Below are 22,660 nucleotides of genomic sequence, written 5' to 3'. Positions count from 1 at the left end.
CAGGTATATATTTTGCACTAGTTTATGGATAAGTGTGAACATATGCTCTCTCACACAGAACCTGGTCTATATCTAGGTTTTGGGACTTCGTTAGAAAGTGAACCACCTGGGATGGAATTAGAGAATACTATGAAAGGAAAGGTCTCACCCGAGTAGTGAAGCTGAAGGGTTGTCATTCCACACCTGAAGTCTCTGGACACAGTCTGAGCTGAAGCATGCTGAGGTGGCAATCGCGTTGATTAGGTTGCGATTGGCAGATGCGATATTATTTGATATGGATTGGGAGAGGCATGCGGGAAAGTGAGCCCTATCCTAAGGTTCCAGGACTGGGGGAAATATAGGCTCTCTCGTGGAGATGTGAGGTTCCTGCTGTCTTAGGGTTCAAAAAGACAATGGATAGTTAATGTTATCATCACATTATTTGGTAATTGGGTTAACTTTGAAAAGTCCTTTTGTTAGAGTTTGCTGTATAGTACCCGCTATTTTGTAAATAGCTGTGCCATTGGTTGCTTCTGATCTACTTGGTCTAGGCTTTTGAGAGAATCCGCATATCAAGTACACAGCCTATATATTAAAAAGACAGTCTGTGTTAAAAAACTTGGAGACATACAATTAATTTTCCCCCTCTCATATTAATTAACTAGTGATTTATATGACTACAGTTTACTAGGAGTGTACATAAACACCATTCCCACCACCAAAAGACTATGTCCCATCTCACCCACCCACCCCCACCCCCCACTGGCCCAGGAAGCTGCATGTCTACCCCTCACCATAGGGTTTTTACTTCGGTGCCCTACTCCATATTTAGTCAAATCCTGCTTTTAGTTTCCCTTTCAGATCTTCTTTCTCAACTTCTGTTGATGAGTGGGATCATTCCATACTCATCTTTATCTTTCTGACTTAGCTCACTTAACATAATTCCTTCTAGCTCTGTCCAAGATGGGTCAGAGAAGGTGGTTCATTGTTCTTGATAGCTGTACTTGCTCCCCATTCTTACCTGATCTGAGAGTTGAGAAGAACCCTGGGTTCTCCAGGCCATTCTGGGGAAACCAAGTTAAGCAGAATGACCAGTACTGTTCACAGGAGCCTGTGGCAGGCAGGTTTCTCCCACAGATGTTTGTGCAGGGTGGAGGCTGGAGGGGTTTTGAGGCTTCTCTGAGAGAGAAGTGAGCTTGTGAGAGGCCCAGTCTAACCTCTGTGGTGAAGGCCAATGGGAAGAACATGGGGTCTTCTAGGACAGTCTGCCAAGGGGCTTCCTCTCCACACACTGTCAGGTGACTGCTGGACTCTCTCAGAAGCTCCAGACTGGGAAAGGCCCTGGAGCATACCATTGGGGTGACGTTAGCCCTTTACCTCCATCCTCTCCCTCTAGGAAGCTCAAGTTACAGGCAAGCAAGATAAACTTTTTTTTCTCTCCAAATGTTTACTGGGTCTCACACATGCATAATTCCACTGCTCCTGGCAGATATATATATTTTAACATTTCAGAGAGACAAAGGAGAGAGATGCAGAAGCTCAACTAGGTGAACTATCTATTGGCCTCAAGTACAACTTCTTGATAAAATTATTCCTCCTCAGCCCTGCTCCCAACTAAATTAAAACTAGTAAAACACCCCACTCAGGAGCCTTGGCTAGATGGGCAGGGAGGGGCTCTCAGGGAAGTTTCTGGAAGCCAGCAGCCTTGCTTCCCAGAGTGGGTTTCCAGCTGCTGGGCATCACCAGGGAGCCCAGTGGGCTGAGAACCAGGGTGGCCCCTCGGGGAACCACAAGGTCACCAGCATCCTCTAGATGAGCTGATGAGACCCTTGGCACCACTGCTAGCTTTCCACACACCTCACGAGCAGCAGCTACCCCTAAGTTTCACCTGTCCAGAGAGACCATGTTCACCTTGCACCCACCCCCAAGCAAAATCACCAGCTTCAAGAAATACTGCTGTGGAAATGTGTCAGCAAAATATTTAGGGCCAAACCCATTTAAATCCAAGACTCTGGAGGACGCCATGATCTGTTTGTCATCTCTCCAGCCACTCCTTATGCTTCTTCCACATGCTGTGTGGCTGTCAGGTGCTAAATCTGTGTGTGGAGTCTGAGGTGGGGCTGGTGGTGGATGGATTAACAATGCAGGGTTGGGGTGGTGTGGGATGGTGCTATGTGTCTACGCATACACGTACATTTATATAGAAACAATAAAATCTTTTAATTCTCTTTTTTTATACAGCTACAGACTTTCTTCAGTCAGGCAAACCCCAGGAGCCACGTCTCTGTGGTGGTAATGAGGTGACACTGTGGTGACATGTCTCAGCTCAGGCTGTCCCAGTGAGTCAGTACAAATCACAATTAAAATTCAGTGCTTGTAGCCCTGGGTACATGGCAATGGTAAGAGTTGTCATCTCTTCAACCCACTCAATTACTGTTCAAGATGAAATATGCCCTACTGTCAAAAGCTTCAAAACACCAATCATGCGTCTTGCCCCTCTTCAGTTTTATAAAACACTTTTAAAAAACATATATATTGCACAGCAAATGTGCTTGGTATGCACTCTAACATAGAGCACAGGGATACACACACCAGGGAGCACCGTCCAGCCATCTCCACAGTGGGGAAAGGGCCAAGGTCAAATATATATGCACATGGTGTGACAGCACATAGGCAGAACCACCCACAGCCCACAGCCCACTGTGTGCCTCCCCAGCCAACACTGAGAATGTGTCTCTTGTCCTGTTGCTTGTAGGAACTGCTACAGAAACGATGCCCTGCAGGACAGAGGATGTTAGACAATCCAGTACTGAGAGAGTGACTACTAGCCAGAAACTCTCTAGGACTTGCTCAAGGCCTGCGTGGCGCTAGATTCTAAGCTGAGGTCTGCTCTGGAGATGCAGGCTGGCTTTGGCACCTTAGGGCTGAAGCCGTGTCTCTCAGATAGACTCTTGCAAGTCACTCATCCACATGTCCCAGGGGAAATGCACTTCCAGCAGCTGATACAAAAAGAGATTGGCACACTTTAGACACAGTGAAGGAAGCTCTGAAAAGGTTCCCCTTGGATTCTATGACCCCTCCCCCTGCTCTGCTCTAACACTTCACATTCTGGGTAGGAAAAGGTCTGGAGAGGAGGCATTGGACCACATTTGCAAGGTTGGTGTGTACCCAGGAGGAAGGCTGGGTAGGCAGCTGAGCATCATTGCCGATGGAGGATCAGAAGGCCCTCCCTGCCCTCCACATAGCCTCCCCTTTCCTTGCTGAGTCATAAACAGCTCACAGTTCATCACACTAGCCAGACTGAAGACTCCCTGACAAATTTCTGGTACTGTTTCTGCATTAAAATGTGTGGAGAAGGACAAGTTTGTTGAGTTCTATTTTTGTATTTCCAGTAGTAAGCACTGCTGTTCTGCTGAGGAAGCAGTCCTGGCCCTCAACGCGGCCTGTGCTAGGAGCTCTGGACCAGCCGTCTGTAATGGGGCATGACTTCGTGCTCTGGCAGATGAAGGGCAAATTCCAAGGCCACCAACACTGGGAATTCATAGGCGATCAGTTCTCGTCTATTCAGCCGGAACTTCTCTTCCAGTTTCTGCAACAGAAAAGAAAGACAAGTGCATTTTAGCTTTGGGATAAGTCTCGGATTTCCCTCTGTGTGAACTCTCTCTCCATGTGTCTGGGAGGATCCACTGAAAAACCTGCTGTAGGCCAGAGAGTGGGAGGACAAGTGGAAGGCAGCATCTGGGGTTCCTGTTCCCAGTCCTGGTGCAGAAAGGAGACAGATCATCCCAGAGGACCATGTCTTCCATGGCTCACATGCCTCCCATGACTTAATCTCCCAGTGATATCACAGGAATGATGCTACATTGATTTATACTATTCAAATGGGAAGACAGGCTCAAGAGGTCAAAACATTTGTCTGGGATGGCAGTAAATTGCAAGGCTGAGATTCAAACTCAAGTGGCACTCAAACTCTCTTATTCAAGCACAGAAAACTAAAAAATGAGAGGGGTTGGTGGTAGTGCAGCGGGTTAAGCGCACGTGGCCCAAAGCGCAAGGACTGGTATAAGAATCCTGGTTCCAGCCCCCAGCTCCCCACCCGCAAGGGGGTTACTTCACAAGTGGTGAAGCAGGTCTGCAGGTGTCTATCTTTCTCTCCCCTTCTCTGTCTTCTCCTCCTCTGTCGGTTTCTCTCTGTCCTATACAACAACAGCAACAGCAACAGCAATAACAACAACAATAACCACAACAAAGACAAAACAAGGGCAACAAAAGGGGAAAAATGGCCTCCAGAAGCAGTGGATTCGTGATGCAGGCACTGAGCCCCAGCAGTAATCCTGGAGGCAAAAAAAAAAAAAAGACTAAATAATGACTGCAAATCATCTGTAATAATAACCATGGAGTAAGTCCAGAATGGGGTGAGCTGATTACATGCAGACTAATGACCTGGTCATATATTCAGAGTGACACACAGGGCAGGGGAGGAGTAGTACAGCCAGTACAGCATACAAGGTACCATATGTGAGGACCTGAGTTCAAGCCCCCAGCTCCCAACTGTGTGGTGGGGGGGTAAGAAGCTTCACAAGTAGTGAAGCAATACTTCAGGTGTCTCTCCTCTCCCTCTCTGTTCTCTGTCAGAATAAAGGAAAGAAAAATGGGTTGGGGGGAGACTGGCTATTGGGCACAGTGAACTCGAGTTTTGTGGGCACTGAGGCCTGGTGATAGAATATAACAGCCTGTGTGTCACATGAGATGCATGGCCCAGGGTAGCTGCTCCAGGCTCACCTGCTCTCTCAATGCCCCCAACTGTGGTATGGCAGGAGAATAGCTAGGTTAAGGTAGGCAGGAAAGGCCTGAGCTATGCTAGGATGCATACTGTTTGGCTTCGTAAAAACTATCTCACCTGTGTTGCAGCTGGCAAGAGCATTCAGATTATAAGAGGATTGGGGACTTGTGTCAGGTTAATTGCTACTGTAAATAGCTAGCTGGTCATTACTGCTGTGAGCTGCAGTCCAATCAGCATTTGCTGAGTGGTGAGCTGCTCAGCTATGATTAGCTGTGAATCGTCATTTATAACTTTTTTTTTTTTTTACTGTTTGTTACTTCTGAAGATTAGCACAGCAAATGTTTACATAAAAGCTATTGATTTTCAGTTCAGTTTGGTATCCAAACCCATGCTTTTCCCCCAGAGAGGGGAAGTGACGGTCAGGCAGCCAAGGTCTGCAGAGCCAGTGTGTGTGACAGAAGCTTGTGGGTCATGCTATCTACAAGACACCTTACCCTTATACAGGCATTTGTAGCTGTGAGAATAATTTCATTCTGCATGGAGTCTGAAAATGGATTTTTAAAAGATATTATTTGTTTATTTTAATGAAAAGCACAGAGAGAAAGATACAGAAACAGAGGCCAGAGCACTGCTCAGCTCTGGCTTATGGTGGGGCTGGGGGTTGAACATGGGACTACAGAGTCCTAGGCATGAATATTTTGCATAGTCACATAACCATTATGCCATCTCCCCAGTCTTGAAAATGGATATATATATATATATCAAAAAATATTTTATATATATACAAAAAAAAAAATATATATATATATATATATATATATATTTTTTTTTTTTTTTTTTTGCCTCTAGGGTTATCGTTGGGGCTCGGTGCCTGCATTATGAATATACTGCTCCTGGAGGCCATTTTCCCCCTTTTGTTGCCCTTGTTGTTGTTGGATAGGACAGAGAGAAATGGAGAGGAGGGCAAGAGAGAGAGGCGGAGAAAAAGATGGACACCTGCAGACCTGCTTCACCGCCTGTGAAGCGACTTCCCTGCAGGTGGAGAGCCAGGGGCTTGAACGAGGATCCTGACACTGGTCCTTGTGCTTTGTGCCATGTGCGCTGAACCTGCTGCACTACTGCCCAGTCCCCGAAAATGGAACTTTAAAGCCAGATGCAATACTAGGGAGATTCTGTATTTTTTAGGTTTATTGTTTTTAATGAGGCATAGATGAGAGTAAGACACACACACACTCACACCAAGACCACAGCACTGACCAGCTTGTTGTATGGTAGTGCTGTGGAATGAACCTGGGACTGTGGAACCTAAGACCAACTTCACAAAGGACAACTGCACAGTCCTAATATTTAAGGTCCACTGAAGGTCGAAGTTCTCTTAGGCCAGGTCACCAGCCAAGCTCTTCCAAGAGATCAACACACTCTAGACTGGATGGAGCATATGCTCCCCAGAATCAAGATGTAGGCTACTCACATCAATTAAATGCTTGACTTCATGCTTTTTGAGGTCACTTCCAATTTTGGCTGCCAACAGTACACATGCTCCGGCACAAAGCTTGCGGTTCTGTTTGTTCAGCTTTCCTTTGAGGGCAAGCTTCTCAAAGTAGACAAAGGCCATGGCTACTGTGGGCTCCTCAAAGCCACAGTCCTCCTGAGCAAGCTTCCGCATCTCTCGCTTCAGGCTAGAGGAAGACAGGAAGGAGTTAGAAAAAAGTCCTTGAAAGCACTTTCTCTTTCCCATCCCAAAGGGATGATGTACAATGGGACTAATTCTCTGAGCAAAGAACTTAGATGTGGGCAAGAGACTGAAGTCAGTGATACTTCAGACTCTCCTGTGGTGGTCAAGCTACACAGACCACATCCATAGGGGACACAAAGGACCACATTAAACCCATGTGCATGCTTGAGAGTCTCTTTGGCAACTCTGAGTACAGCTGTTCAAGTTCAAATTTCAAGAGGGAAACTATGGTATTTCCTGAGAGCTATGATATTTCCTGAGACAACTAGAGAAATTAAGTACTTGATGCCAACTCTCCTGTCATCAGCACAAAGCACAAAGAAGAGGCGGGACTAGTCTAAGGACATACCTGGTCTACTCAAAATAGCTGCTCAGCAGATAGATAAGGTGAGAATACTTAACTCTTTATGGCTTAGAACATGCCAGAATCATATCAGTGATTGGGGAATACATGCATATAGATGTTAGCACATATTCCAAGGCCATGTTGGTGTACATGTAGCCTAGCTTCCTTAACGAGGCATGCATACACACTAGTTGTGCTGAAACGCAACTGTCCTGACAAATACACAGGCTTGCTTCCTTCTGTTCCAGTAGGGCCAGCTCTCCCAACTATTTGGCCAGTAGACAGATGTGCGTCATCACAAAGTCAATCTAATGAGCTGCAGGGGAAATTCAGTCTGATTCTGCACTGGTTGTTTTGCTGACTACACAAGGTCAGGGCCTGGCTGCTAACTTCTCAGCAGGTTACCGTGGATAAAGAGTTATCTCAGCCTTATGATACAGCCTTTCTCTCTCTCTCTCTCTCTCTCTCTCTCTCTCTCTCTCTCTTTCATCCTCCCTCCCTCCCTTCCTTCCTTTTCTTGTTTTGTCTACATTTGAGAAAGCAGGGAACCCAATGTTCCCTCTTCTTTCTGGGTTTTTCAGTCTCACAGAAATAGTAAACTGTAAATAGTATGAAATCAGTCTTCCTCAATGGTTCTTTCACCAAGGAAACCTCCCCCCAGATCCATGTTGAGTCATGCAAGCGTTTGGACTTCTGTCCTGCTGAGGCCAGCACTGGCCAGTCTCCTCTAGAACATGCCATGATAATTCAGTCCCCCAAACCACAGTGAGATTCATAGGAGAGCATGAGCTTAGTGAGTCCTGGGGGAGGGTTTGGAGGGGAAGGTCAAAGGGCTATTGATAACTATGTACCTCCTTATTTTGCTGAGTGTTAATTTAATGTGAGGAAACTTCTCCTTGAAGGTCTCATTCATGTCCTTCTTGAGATCTGAGGGCTTTACGTAGTCAATGACTGTGGTCTGTAACAGATTGGGTGACATAATCACTGATTAAAATAATCATGTGCAAGTTTTATGGTCAGCTTCCAATGTTCAATACCACTAAGCAATGGGAAACTGGTCAGACCACAACAAGGGCAGTGAGCTCTGCTGGAAAACGGAGGTCAAATCCCTACGATGAGCAGGTGCTGGGGAGAGGGGCCATTCAGACAGCAGGGCTCTAGATCTCCAGGAGACAGTCTCTGAGCTCCAGACCGTCATTCACACAGCACAAAGTTCAGGACATCAATCTGGAGCACAGATCAGGGCTCAACATACACATGATCAGCACTAGTTGTCTGGCTGTGGGAGACTTATTTAGTGACTGAACTCATGTTCCGCATCTGTGAAGTGAAAACAGTTAACAGTGCCTGCTCTGTACAGCTATCCTGAGAGCTGCATGAGAACTGGTGTGTGCATGCATAGCATATAGTAAATAATCAATAAATGAATTGTAGCTGCTTTTATTTTTTGCCATTGTGGTTATTACTGGAGCTCTGTGCCTATACCTTGACCCCAGTGAATGGACTCTATTGTATTTTAGTTTGGCAGAGGGTGAGAGACAGAAAGGGAGAGAGAACGAGGCAACACAACACCACTCCACAGTTCGTCAGCCTTCCCTACGCAGATGCTCCCATATAGTGCAGGCTGTTCAAATCAGGATTCATAAGAAAGGTGTGTGTGTGTGGGGTGTGTGTGCCTACTGGATGAGCTATTTCCCAGCCCCCAAATGTCAGCTATTTTAAAAAATTGTGCTAACATATACTTAGCATAAAATATATTCACTTTAACTATCACGGTTATAGTTCAGTGGTGTTAAGTACATCAACATTTGTGCAACCATTACCTCCATTCATCTCTATAACTTTTTATCATCCTATAAAATGGAAACTCTGCACTCATTAAATAACTCTCCCATTCTTCCCTCCCACTACTCCCTGGCATTTACTAGTCTAACTTTTAATTGTTATTTCTTTTTCTAATTTTCACTAGATAGGGCAGAAAAGAAATCAAGAGAGGACAGGGAGATAAAGAGAGGGAGAGAAAGAAAAATATCTGCAAACCTGTTTCACCATTTGTGAAGTGCACCCCCCTACAGGTGGGGAGTGGGGGCTTGAACCTGGGTCCTTCAGCATAATATGTGTGCTTAACCAGATGTGCCACCACCCAGTCCCCACCAGTCTACCTTTAAAAACAAAAACAAACAAACAAAAAACCAGAGCACTACTCAGCTCTGGCTTTTGGTGGTGCCAGGACTGAACTTGGGACTCCTGGGGCCTCCAGTATGAAAGTCTGTTATGTCACTGATAGTGACCTTCTCCTGCTACTCCACCTACTGCGAATTTGACTGCTTTAGTACCCTACACAAGAGAAATCGTAAAATATTTATCTCTCTGTGCCTTGCTTATTTAATTTAGTGTTATGTCATCAAAGTCTATCCCTTTTATATAGCACGTATTAGGAGTTCCTTCCTCTTTAAAATTCATTAACATTCCACTGTATGGACAAGAAACAACACAGGGGTCAGAAAAACAGGTCCTCCCAGTACAGCCCACCATCGTATGTAACTTCTGACTCCCTAAAATCTAATTGCTAAAAGCCTGCTATAGACTGGAAGCCTTACTAACAATGTAGAGTCTATTAACAAATATTATTATTATTTTTTGTCTCCAGGATTATCACTGGGACTCAGTGCCTGCACTACAAATCCACTGCTCGGTGGCTTTTTTTTTTTTTTTGTAGAACAGAGAGAAATTGAGAGGGGAGAAGGAGATAGGGGAAGAGAAGGATGGACACCTGCAGATCTGTTTCACCGTTTGTGAAGTGACCACTCTACAGGTAGGGAGCTGGGGGCTCGAACCGGGATCCTTGCATGGGTCCTTGCAGTTCAGATACTATGTGTGCTTAACCCGGTGCGCCACTGCCCGGCCCCTTACCAAGTATTTTGTCTGACACACTTAACTGTATACTGTGTTCTTACAATGATGAGACTGAGAAAGGAAAATGTGGAAAAAATCACAAGGAGAAGGCTGGGTGACTTCTCACCCAGTAGAGTGCACACTCTACTTGGATTTGAGCCCAGTTACCACAGAGGGTTTTCAATTCTTCTTCTAGCATTTGCCCTTCTTCCGTAGCCAGTTAACAGCGTCAGGTTGAGCCTGATGTAAAGTTTCGAGACCTCCTTTGAATCTGGAGAGGTGGCAGTCGTTGACTATGTGGGTCATAGTCTGTCTGTAGCCGCAGGGGCAGTTCGGGTCATCTCTGGCTCCCCAGCGGTGGAACATAGCGGCGCACCGGCCATGGCCTGTTCGATAGCGATTGAGGAGAGCCCAATCATAATGTGCTAGGTCAAAGCCGGGTTGATGCTTGCAGGGGTCTGTGATGAGGTGTTTGTTCTTTACCTCAGCTGACTGCCAACTCTGTTTCCAAGAGTCTGGAACAGAGAAGTTCAGTGTAGGCGTAGGAGACCAGATTGGATGACGAGACGTCAAGCGTTGGACAGGGTGGGCGAAGATATCTGCATATATTGGCAGGTCCGGTTGAGCGTAGATGTGGGAAATGAACTTAGATGATGCCGCATCCCTACGAATATCTGGCGGGGCGATGTTGCTAAGAACTGGCAGCCATGGAACCGGGGTGGAACGGATGGTTCCAGAAATTATCCTCATGGAGGAATATAATTTGGAATCGACCAAGTGGACATGGGGGCTACGGAACCATACTGGGGCACAGTATTCTGCAGTGGAATAGCATAATGCCAGAGATGATGATCGTAGTGTGGAAGCTCTCGCGCCCCCTGAGGAGCTGGCCAGTCTTGCAATGATGTTATTCCTTGCGCCCACCTTTGCTGCAGTTTTTATGAGATGTTCGTGAAATGACAGAGTGCGATCGAGAGTAACGCCAAGATAGACTGGCTGGGCTTCATGCCGGATTCTCGTATCGTCAAGTTGCACATTAAGCTCACACGAGGGTTTTCAATGGTGCTCAGAGACAGCAGCTTCTATGGGGTGGGGGGAAGTGAGGATCTGTGAGCATCAAGCAAGGATGTCCTGGCAAAAAGAGGTAGGGCATCTGGCAACAACAAAAACTTTGCTCTTCCTACCTTATAAGTAGAGAAAGCAGCACTTCTTCTGGAAGAAGGGTTCCAGTGCCACCAAAAGAAATCTGCAAATGCTTTTTACCCAGCTCACCTGACAGGTGAGGTGTGGCCAGACCTTTGCAAGTCTGGATCTCCCAGCTCACATGTGTGTGGCCCTCCTGATTTTCTGTTCTCTCTCTCTCTCTCTGTCAAGGCCTCAAAGTTCCAGGCTGACTTTTTCAGATAGTAGACACAGAGACAGGGAGAAGAGGGAAATACAATACAGCATTGATGTGTTCCCTAGTGCCATGGGGGCTAGTCAGGCTGAAATGAGCAGTGCAGAGCAGCTGGATGATAGTGGCTGGCAGGCAGAAGTATTCAGGGGAAGTCAGAGGCTCTGCCTCCCTCCAGTCAGGCAAATTCCCTTTAAAAAAATAACTGCACTGGAGTCCAGGAGATGGCCGAGTGGGTAAGGTGTGTGACTCGTTCCTGGGTTCAGTGTCACACATGGGACCACCACATACTGCATAAGAGGAACTCCGTGGATGGTGGAGCAGTGCTGTGAAGTCTCTCTTCTTTTTTTAAAATACAGAATAAAAACTGGGCCTGGAAGGTTGCTCAGCCATATTGCACATGCACTAGGTCCTAGGTTCATTCCTTGGCACACTGAACAAAACAAAACAAAAAACAACAACAACAACAAAACCAGTGCAAAGCAGAAGAGAAAGCTGGTTTAACTTCTGTGTGCCTCCTCTTGAGTAATGCCACTCGTGCAGTGTCTCTTCTCTAAGTTCCCTGTGGCCTCCTCTCTCTGTGTGTCTCTCTGGGAGCAGCCTTCATGATACACTCTAACTTGGATAGCCACACCCTTCTGACATTTGGTTTGACTTCCCGACTCCTTTGAAAATACAAGTCCTGTTGTTCCCACAGTGCAATGATGCGAGCCATTGCTGATGCCAAGAGGAGTTGTAACAGAAGCCCTCAAGCCTTGTGTGCCCATGTGGGAGGTGCACCAGGGGCTGCTTCCTGCCTACAGAAGTAGCAGCGGTGCCACATCCACAGTGAGCGCCCATGTAACCTTCCCATCAGCTCCCCACACTCTGCTGACAGATGAGGTAAGGCAGCTGCTCGCTGGTGAGCTGGCTCTGCAGTGTGGCTGGGGGTTATCCCTGAAGTCTCGACTTAGCCTGCTTTGTCAGCCTCCACGAGATTCTTTTATTTTTTTTTATGTGGTGCCAAGGTGTAAACCCAGATCCTTGTGCATATGTGATATCAGCACTGTGTGGCTGCCCCGGACTATTTTTTTCATAGTTTGTTTTAGAGAGAAGGAGAGGTGAGAGGGAGTGACAAAGAGAGGAAAGGCTCCTCAGCACTGCTCCACCATTCAGGCACCTAGCTCCCTGGTGCTGCCCAGTTTTCCTTATGTTGCTGGGGCTTACACCCACAAGCCCATCCATGCATGGTATGGTGTGCATTCTACCAGGTGAGTGCCTGTGCATGACCTTCTGCAGTGATTCTTTACACCATGCAAGGAACTCAATTCTTCTCAAGCTAGTGCATACTGTGCTTCATAACCAGATTTAATAGATGCAAAAACTGCTGCTTTTTTTTAAATTGCCACTATGGTTATTGCTGTGAATCTGTTAATCCTGGTATCTTTGAAAGACTTGCTAGACTGGGAACATCCTTAGTTATTAACTTCTGGTTTCTCCATGTTGAACAGTTTTTCTTTCATTGGTCTCTTTCCCTGGAATTTATTGTAACAACAAAAAGAAGCCTGGTAGTTCTACAGAGACCCTCAGCTATTTAAATTTATCATTAAAAGTCTAGCTCTTCACATAACTGTAGGACAATATTAATCTACACTTCTGGACATGGTACAGCAGGATCCATCTAGTTTTCTTCTCCTTAATTACTTTTCTAGCTACCAGAATACCTGGAGGAGGGGGTACCCGGCCTGGGAACACTGCAAGGCTGCACAGTAGCACTCTGAGGATGAGCACTGATGCTTCAAGTCAGACTATTTCCTCCAAAAATGACAGGCATATGCCCAGTTCCTCAGAATGTGACCGTTTCTGCAAAGAGGGTATCTGTCCAACTGGAGATAGGATGAAGACAGGAACATTGAGAAAATGGACATGTGCATACAGACACAGGGCACGTGAAGACAGAAGCAGAGTTTGGAGTGATGATCATGCAGCTACCAGTTACAGCAAGCAGCTATCAGATACAGCAAGCAGGGCGTCTCTCCAGTGCTTTGGAGAGAGGTTGGCCCTGCTGACACTCCCATCTTGACTTCTAACCTCTAGAACTGAGGGATAAGAACCTTCTGCCGAGTGGGCCATACAGTCTATGCTCTTGACTACAGAGGAATATCACCTCTTTCATGTCTCCTCTGCCCGGGGTGCTCAGCCTGACATCCAGGGTTTACCACCATTCTCCTGTCCTCTTGAATGGTTAGGGGATGTCACTGCCCCCAGAAGGCAGCATATTTTGCCCCTCTCCCAGCAGATAGGGGTAAAAGCAACCAGACTAGAATGATGGTGTTTTTGAACACCTGCCTCTGGCATGGGCAGCAGCAATCCTCCTGCAGTCAGTCTATATGCCTCTTCTCCCAGAAGCCTTTGGACTTCACAAAGCAGCCGTCCCCAAGGAATGCTGACCATGTTCCTGTCTCTGCATCCTCTCACTGCCGGACCTCCAGGAGGATGAGAAAGCCTGGGGTGCTTGGGGGCAGGAAACAGGAAGCCTTGACAGAAATATACCTTCCCGATTAGTTAGGAAAGCTGTAAGAGAGCTAGCCAAGTTAACAGGTAGGTGGAGGAACAGGCTGCCAGCAGGCCTCCCACTCCAGACGTGGTCCACCTGCTGGAAATGCCGCCACATACTCTGGGCAGCAGAGCCAGGATTCTGAATTCTGTCCACTATGAAATGAACTCAAGAACTAGGCCATCCCTGCAGCGCCATGTGCAGGTGTGGCCTGAGTCCTTGATCTGAGGCCCCGACCCCAGGGTTCTTCCTTCCCTGTCTTTTTACTTGATAAGACAACTCTCTTCAGTCTTGATTTTTTTTGCCTCCAGTTTTATTGCTGGAGCTAGGTGCCTGCACTATGAATCCACTGCTCCTGGAGGCCATTTTATCCCTTTTGTTGCCCTGTCTGCTTATCGTTATTGTTATTGTTGTCATTGTTGTTGGACAGGACAGAGAGAAATGGAGAGAGGAGGGGAAGACAGAGAGGGGGAGAGAAAGACACCTGCAGACCTGCTATACCACCTGTGAAGTGACTCCCCTGCAGGTGGGGACTCCCCTGCAGGTGGGGAGCCAGGGGCTTGAACTGGGATCCTTGCAAAGGTCCTTGTGCTTCATGCCACGTGCGCTTAATCCACAGTGCTACCGCCCACCCCCCCAGTCTTGCTTTAAAAAAATTATCTTTATTTATTGGATAGTCAGCCAGAAATCAAGGTGGAATGGTGTGATAGAGAGAGACACCTGCAGCACTGCCTCACCACCCACAAAGCTTTCCCCCTGCAGATGGGGGGACTGGGGGCTTGCTTTTGACTTTACTTCTCTCAGCTGCAGCTCAGTGGGGAAGACTGCTCACTCTGGAGCCAAATGCCCTGGGTTTGAATCCCAGCTCTGCCTCTCAGTGGTCAGGTGACCTAATCTAAACTGTCTAACCACTTTGTGCCTTGGTTTCTTCATGATCTTCTTTCACTTACAGCCACTGGGCACCAGTTGATCTGACGAAGCTGCTCTAGGTCCCATCTGCAGTCAGCTGGCATGGAGCACACATTCAGGGAACATGAGTGGGTGACCCTGCTCCCAAAGTGACAATTCACTTTCAAACCATTGCTCAAACAGGTCTTGCACACATGCTGCAGCTGGGGTCCATCAGCTTGGGTGCTCCAGATTCTGGGCACTGCGTGAATCATCTTGATTATCCCATGAAGTAGATTCCAGAGAACAATTACTCTCACATCCCCCCCACCCCCAAGAAATACTCTCTGGAATACAGCAGCCATAATTCCTCTGCACAGTCTTAATTGTTTTTTCCTGTTTTTTTTTTTTTGCCATGCAGGTTATTGCTGGATTCACTGCTGGTGGCCTTTATTTTTTTAATCGAGTTCCAGAGATAGAGACAGATAGAGAGGAGAGGCATCACAGTACTGCTCCATTTCTTATGAAGTATACCCCCTGCATATGCTCTCATGTGGTGGTTAGGGACTTGAACCCAGGTCCTTAGGTATATGGTAACGCATGTAAACTACTAGGTGGGCCAGCCACCTCCTGGTACACCTTCTGCACAGTCCCATCTGTCCTGAAGGAACTCTTGTGATGTCCTTTTGGAATGGAACCTCTCCAGCACCCCAAGAGTATTTCCTTTGTCCAGTGACAGGGTTAGCTGAGGAGACTACAGGTGTGGGATTACAACAAGCCTCTAGCTACTCAGTCCTTTTGACCTGAAAAAGAATCAGTTAAGACTTCCCTATCAGTCTAACTGTAGGGTTTTTTTTTTTTTTTTTTTTTGTCTCCAGGGTTATTGCTGGGACTTGGTGCCTGCACTATGAATCCACTGCTCCTAGAGGCCATTTTCCCCATTTTGTTGTCCTTGTTGTTGTTACCGCTGTTGTTGGATAGGACAGATAGAAATGGAGGAGGGGAAGACAAAGAAGGGGAGAGAAAGACAGACACCTGCAGACCTGCTTCACCACCTATGAAGTGATTCCTGTAGGTGGAAAGCCAGGGACTTGAACCAGGATCCTTGTGCTTTGTGCTATGTGTGCTTAACCTGCTGTGCTACCATCCGGCTCTCTAATTGTAGATTTATAAGGTCTTGCCATGCCTGAGTATTTCTGCACTCATCAGTAGGAATCAAAGTGCTAACACACAGATTCTGGCTCCTTCCTGGTCTGGGATGGACCAAATGACCACTGTTTCCAGTACTGCCTAATTGCAGGCCACAGGATCTGCTGGTACAGCACTCCTTCTGGCCTCAGAAATGGCCAACAGCTGGGCCAGGCTGTATGATGGACAGACAGCTTGCATTTTTGCAGAGGGGGCATTCTATTCTTGGAGTGAAAGAGGTATCTTGAAGGCCTTTGCTTGCAGCTGTCTGTCTGCAGGGGAGCTGCGTGTGTGTGTGTACAGCTGCAAAGATAGGGGAGGGAGAGGCTATCCAAAATGCAGAATATCCAGAGAGACACGCTTAATGAAGAAGCCCAGCCCAGCCTGGCTTTGGGAGCTGGAGCTGGGAGGCAGAGTGGGGCTGACAGTTGGGAATCCCTACTGACACACCAGGAAATGGTGGTTAAGACCACAATTTGGTTATCTAGTCATGGATAACTAGTTATCTAGTTGGAAGTGTCTACCACATCTACTGCAGAGACATGGAGACATGGCTTGCTTCTTATAAAAACAAAGACTTAACTCATTGTGAGAGATGTGACGGGCTGCCATGGAACCAAACTTGGGAACTACCCTGGCCCTCGTGATGAAACAGTGAAATGAAGCCTTCTGGGTGAGGAGCAAGGTGCCATGATCGAGGGTGGGAGTGGGTGAGGGAGAACTGAAGCAGCAGGTGTGTGTTCAGAGGGATACATATGCCCTCCGTACAATGCTGGAGAACAATGGAGGTTCAGAATTGACAGGCGGCTAGATGGCTTCCAACAGAATTAACACTGAAGGGGCTTCCACCCCAGGGGATGGTAATACTCTCCTCCTTTACCTCCACTCTCCTGCCCTTCACACCTCTCTGGTAATTCTTAGGGCAGCTCTGAAGCAGATATGGATTTGCTTGGCTACTGAGTCAGAGGAACACCTGGGGGGCAGGAACATTCCCAAGGAGCTGGGCCCCTGCCCGGAGGTTCTGGTAACCCAGGAGTGAGCAAGAAGGTTCAGGAGCAGCCTTCTCTCCAAGCTGTGGATTCCTCACGGTGAGAGGAAGGCGGGCTATAAATTGATCTCCAGAGCTCCTCCCAGCACAGCAGCCAGTGCTGACTATCCTAGCTGGACTCACTTGTCCGATGATCACGGGAGCGCGGGGCTCAGCCATGCATCCGGAAAGCAGGTGCTATGTTCTGGCTAAGGTGACTGAGCTGTGCAGCTGGCTCTGGACGAAACCTATCTAAGGACCAACAGCTGGGCATGACAGCTGTTCTATGCATCTAATCCCTTTCCCTAGGAGGACCGTAAATCACAAGGAAACTACAGGAAGGCAAGGAAGGCCTCTGCAGCCTGAGGCTGTATTTGTTGCTATTTCTTACCCAGCAAATTCCAGGCACAGAATCCTGGAGTTGCTCTCTCTCCCTCTCCTGGGGGAAGCAGCTCTTCACAGAAATGAAAGGACATGCAAATCGAGGAGAAAAACAGGACAGGATGCCTTTGTTTTAGTGCCACATAACTATGTGGATTTACCAGGTGGCTCAAAATAGTTTGTGGAGTATCTGGCATACCAGAAAAACCTCTAGTGGGCAGAGGTAGAGAGCATAATGGTTATGTATAGAGACTCTCATGCCTGAGGCTCCAAAGTCACAGGTTCAGTCCTTTGCACCAACATAAGCCAGAGCTGAGCAGTGAGTGGTCTGGTGTAAAAAAAAAAAAAAAATCAAAATTAAAAGTTAAAAAAATATATATATTTTAAATATATATTTATTTCTCCTTTTGTTTCTCTTGTTGTTTTAGTTGTTGTTGTTATAGAGTACTTGGATGAGCTCATAAATGTATATTCCTGAACAGTGGCCTCAGAGGATGATTTGTGCGAAAAATCACAAAGTAGGGCTGGGCAGGTGGCATGTTATCAAGCACAAGTGGCCAGACTTGAACCCTGGGGCTTGAATTGGGAGCACTTATGGGGGAAGCTCCACAAATGGTGGAGTGCAGGAAGCTTCAGTGCTGTGGCCTTTTTCACTCTCTGTCTCTCTCTCTCTAGGGAAAAATAAGACCACTGGGAGTAGTGGAGTCATGAGCACCAAGCCTAGTAGTGGTGACCCTAGTGGGGAGAAAGTCTGCCAAGTAACCATAAAAAATCAGAGATAAACACATAAATAGGGAATGCAGTGTCTAGGCCACCTGCAAAGATGATATCACATTCTGTATTATTTTCATATGTGAGATGAAGGAAAACCTACCATAATGCTGATGCCTGCTACAGGCTCAGTGACAGAAGCCAATACAGCACATGGTCCATTCATAGCAGATATGTGCAAGAGGCACAAATCTGTACAACAGAGAGTAGATGGGTCATTATCTAGGGTCTCGGGGGTGAAAGCCTGGCTGAAGGATATGGCGGTTTCTTTCCGGAGTGATGAAAATGTCCTCAAGTTAAGTGTGCTGATAGTTGCACACACTGAATACACAGAACTGTACACTTCTGAGTGTGGAGGTTAGAGAAAAGCCCCGAATATTGAGAACAGCTGTTAACCCGAAACCAACTGTTCCTTGTTCCGCATAAATATTTCCACCTGTACCCACCCTGTGGTAACTATAAAAAGGTGGGATGAAAAGTGATCGGGGCCACAGACTCTCCCCTTGGCGTGGAAGGGTGTTGGTGGCCCAAGCTTAAGCTTGCTAATAAAGGCTCTTGCTACTGCATGTGATTCTGGTCTTCTTTGTGTGAGATAGGGACTCGAACCTCTGGGCATAACAAGAGGTGACTCACCTAGTAAGAACTGGAGGTTCCCAAGGATGGCACAGCTCAACAACTGTGCAGGCAGTGGGGAGTTTTCCAGAAGCTGGGGAGGGGTCAGCAGCCTGACTTCAAGTCTTGGGAGGAGCTTAGCAGTCGTGTTTTTGTCATGCTGCAGTACTTTTCCATAAGCAGGTCTCCTGAATTTCAGGTCCTTAAGTAGTGAGGCTGCTTTGTGGGAGGGGACTGCTTTGCAGTGGAGAGGACTCTGGAAGGCCAACTGCTGTAGTGTCTCTGGGGAATGGGTGCTAAGGATATGGAGGCAGCTTCTAGGGAGAAAACAGAAGCCCTGGAGTTGGGGCTGCCTGTAGTCTCATCAGCCACCACACAGAATTCATTTCCTGTTTTTGGAGCCTTTTACTTCCTGCTGCTCAACATGCCATACTAGACTGAGAAATTAAGTTCCAAGGTGGAGTCCCACAGCACTGGGGAGGGATAGGGATGGAAGGAGTTTCACTGAGTACTTAAGAGTGCAGAAGTAGACAAATAAAATAGGAACTTTATCATGGTGGTAAGTCCAAGAGATTTATAAACCTACAGATACCATAAAGACCGTGAGGTGATTTTGTGCCTGACAGCAAAACAGCGAGAGAGGGATTTTTCTTGAGGAAGGAAATGGATACAGAAATCTATTTATATGACATTCATTTCGTTGGCATTATCTCAGTGGGCTATTATTTTCTCCTCTGAATTGCTCTTCATGTTCATTAAGGGGAAATTAAAAAAAAAAAAGTAAAACCACCTGTGCCTTTAGCTGGCAGGCCCTAATGATAAATAACCACTCTCCAGTGAAACTTGAATTACAAGCCAGGCCGTGCACAGAGCAGGAAGCATTCAGTTTTGACTTCCTCCCTACACAGAGACACCGTCATTAACCAGGGTCCTCCAAGAACCTGTAAGCACTGAGAAGCTTGACATGCTTTCATGTTCTGTTTGTATGTTTCACCTCCTACAAGTTTCAAAGCCCAATCCACAATGGCAGCTGTGTATGCTTTCCATACCTGTCCTTGGAATTTATTTTTCAGTTCAAAATTTCACCTTTGCCCTTTTCACTGTGGCTAACAATGGGAGTAATCTGCATAGGCCATGGTTAAAAATACAAATGGCACTAGTGATGTAAGGCCAATTTTAAAAAGGTGCCACTTAAACATTATTAAGTAACAGTCTTGTTTCTGAGCTTAAACTCTGGAGTCCTTCCTCTTCAGGGCACACCCCAGCTCTGGGAAAGGAGAACACTTTGATCTTATATTTAAGATTAGACATGAGTGAAACAATGCATCTAGCTATATCCTGGCTGGTTAATATCACCTACACTATGACTTAGAAACTTTTAGAGAAAAAAGGTGCTTAGCCAAGAAAAATGAAAATATTTGTACACAAAGATGTATATAAGAATGTCCTTAGTGACAGTGTTTAGAATACCCCTAAGTTGGAAACAACCCAAATGTCCCCAATAGGAGAATGGATGAATGAACTATGGTATATCTGTATAATGCAAAACATATATCCACATCTACATGTCTCCATGTCCACAGAGCACTGCTCAGTTGGGACTTGAACCTGGGACCATGGAATCTTAGTTTTACATAACCATTATGTCGTCTCTCTACTACAGAGATGTTCTATCTTTTTTTTTTTTTTTTTTTGCCTCCAGGGTTATTGCTGGGGCTTGGTGCCTGCACTATGAATCCACTTTTCCTGTGGCCATTTTTTCAATTTTTTTTTCAATAGGACAGAGAGAAATTGAGAGGGAAGAAGAAGATAGAGAGGGGAAGAGAAAGACAGACACCTGCAGACCTGTTTCACCACCTGTGAAGCATCCTCCCTGAGGTGGGAAGGCAGAGGCTTGAACCAGGATCCTTGCACTTCATACTATGCGTTTAACCTGGTATGTTACTGCCTGACCCCTTCCACTTAATCTTTAGTACTGTATTATAAGTGCAGCTCCCTGACCCTGGGGTCAAGTTAATAAGGAGGGTTTTTCAAGACCACTAATCTTTTTTTTTTTTTTTTTTTGCCTCCAGGGTTATTGCTGGGGCTTGGTGCCTGCACTACTGATCCACTGCTCCTGGAGGCCATTTTTCCCATTTTTGTTGTCCTTGTTGTTGTTGTTATTGCTGTTGTTGTTGTTGGATAGGACAGAGAGAAATGGAGAGAGGAGGGAAGACAGAGAGGGAGAAAGACAGACACCTGCAGACCTGCTTCACCACTTGTGAAATGACTCCCCTGCAGGTGGGGAGCAGGGGGCTCAAACTGGAATCCTTATGCCAGTCCTTGTGCTTCATGCCATGTGCACTTAACCTGTTGTGCTACTACCTAGCCCCCAGGACCACCACGCTATTTGCTTGATTTTTCATATTTCCAGATCATCACTTCCTTACTTCTGTTTATGTACATGTCACATGTGTGTATATAGAGAGGAACAGTGATCTCTACAGTTAAAAACATGTAGATTTACACCAAGTCAACCTCTATCACACTTTAGGGTCCTGCAAGGGGGTCTCCACCAAGGTGGAACATGGCTGCTCCCTCTTCTCCCTCAGTGTTTGTCTTCAATGCCATTTTGAATCTTTCTTGAAGACTACATCTAACTTCTACTCATCCTCCATTTCCATCATTCCTTCCTTTTTGATAGAGATGGAAACTGAGAGGGAAGGGGGTGGGGCAGGAGTGAGGGGGGGGGAGAGAGAGAGAGAGAGAGAGAGAGACCCACAGTACTGCTCTATTCCTCTGCAGCTTTCCCCTGCAGGTGTGTGTTTGAGGGGCTTGAAACCAGGTCCTTGCACATAGTAACATGTGAGTTCTATTGGATGAAGCACCTGGACACCTCAGATCACTATTTTAAATAGGTTTTTTTTAAAAAAAAACTTATTTATTATTGAATAGAAACAGAGAAATTGAGAAGAGGGAGATAGAGAGGAAAAGAGACAGAGAGACACCTGCAGCCCTTTTCACCACTCGTGAAGCATCCCCCCTGTAGGTGGGGACCAGGGGGCTTGATCCTGGGTCCTTGTACACTGTAATGTGTGCAGTTAACCAGATGCACCACCACCCAGCCCCACACATCACCTTTCTAAGAGGATTTCTTCTTCACTTCCCTACTATACTGATAAAGTGAAAGTGAATGTCTACTTGTTCACTGACTTTCCCACTTATCACAAGGTCAAGGTCAATGAGGGCTATGACTGGTTCACCTGTTATCTAAGGAAGTACTAAGACCACTAGAGAACAGGGCCTCAGTCAATCTAAATGGGCAAATTCTATACCTGTTTCCCAGCACAGAAAACAAGAAAAAATAAAACAAAAACAAAAATAACTTACTATTGATCTTGCAAGTTCAAATTCATATTTAAACGATACTACACTCTCTGTGTATCTGGAGAGGATGTCTCCAGGGAGCTAGTTTGAGGCTCTTTATAACACAGGATGTGCATATCAATTACTTAGACAAGAATGCTGGAAAATGGATGGCCCACATTTTATCAAAGGACCAAACTCCCTGGATAGAACAGAATGAAATGTAGGTCTTATAGAGCTGTCCTGGCAAGTTTAATTCATGAGCAATTCCATTTTCTGTAAAACGGATTATTACAGGAAGCATGGGTTGCAGACCCAATGCAGTGAAATGAAAAATGACCCACTTGGGGACGTAAAGTAAGGAGGGTAGGACATCTATGCTGACCTGACAAGTCCTCTAGCTCATAGTCCAATAAGAAAAAATCAGGCACACATGCTGAGGCACATGCGCAGAAGTTGCAGTGCAGAACCTCGAAACTCACAATGTTAACATTTTAGGAAAATAAAAATCAGACCAGGCACTGGCCCGACACCAGGCCCATAAAAGGAGAGATCAGAGTTACCACCAGACATAACATGTCTTATAGATGAATTCCCCACCAAATCTCAGTGTCAGCCCAAAGTTGTGCTCACTCTTATTCTCTTAGTTATCTTGAAATTTGTTGTCAGCCAAAGCATCACTTTCCTGTCCTCCACCAAGGTCAGTAGTCCTGCCACTGACTGTTCAGGGAGGTGGTATTCAGAAGCCAAGGAAACAGAGTACTAAGCCAAGGGATCTGGC

At 46.3% G+C, this 22,660-nt stretch overlaps 1 protein-coding gene across 3 annotated transcripts in view; it reads right to left on the bottom strand.

Annotated features, from left to right (window-relative positions):
* Positions 1 to 2,180: 2,180 nt before the first annotated feature.
* The window catches only part of CABLES1 (Cdk5 and Abl enzyme substrate 1), a 166,380-nt gene continuing 145,900 nt past the window's right edge, over positions 2,181 to 22,660 (bottom strand). For 2 of the 3 annotated variants that reach the window (XM_060173583.1, XM_060173584.1), the window contains 3 exons: positions 7,695 to 7,801; positions 6,234 to 6,441; positions 2,181 to 3,568 (listed from right to left, as the gene is read on the bottom strand). In XM_060173583.1, the coding sequence (XP_060029566.1) occupies positions 3,428 to 3,568; positions 6,234 to 6,441; positions 7,695 to 7,801 (456 nt within the window). In that variant the 3' untranslated portion in view covers positions 2,181 to 3,427. Of the gene's footprint in view, positions 3,569 to 6,233; positions 6,442 to 7,694; positions 7,802 to 18,938; positions 19,008 to 22,660 lie in introns of those variants that run through there. The other variant, XM_060173586.1, reaches the window with a different exon arrangement.

The sequence above is a fragment of the Erinaceus europaeus genome, chromosome 15 (genome assembly GCF_950295315.1).
Source record: "Erinaceus europaeus chromosome 15, mEriEur2.1, whole genome shotgun sequence".
NCBI classification, from domain to species: Eukaryota; Metazoa; Chordata; class Mammalia; order Eulipotyphla; family Erinaceidae; genus Erinaceus; species Erinaceus europaeus.
This window is presented reverse-complemented; position numbering and strand designations above follow the sequence as displayed.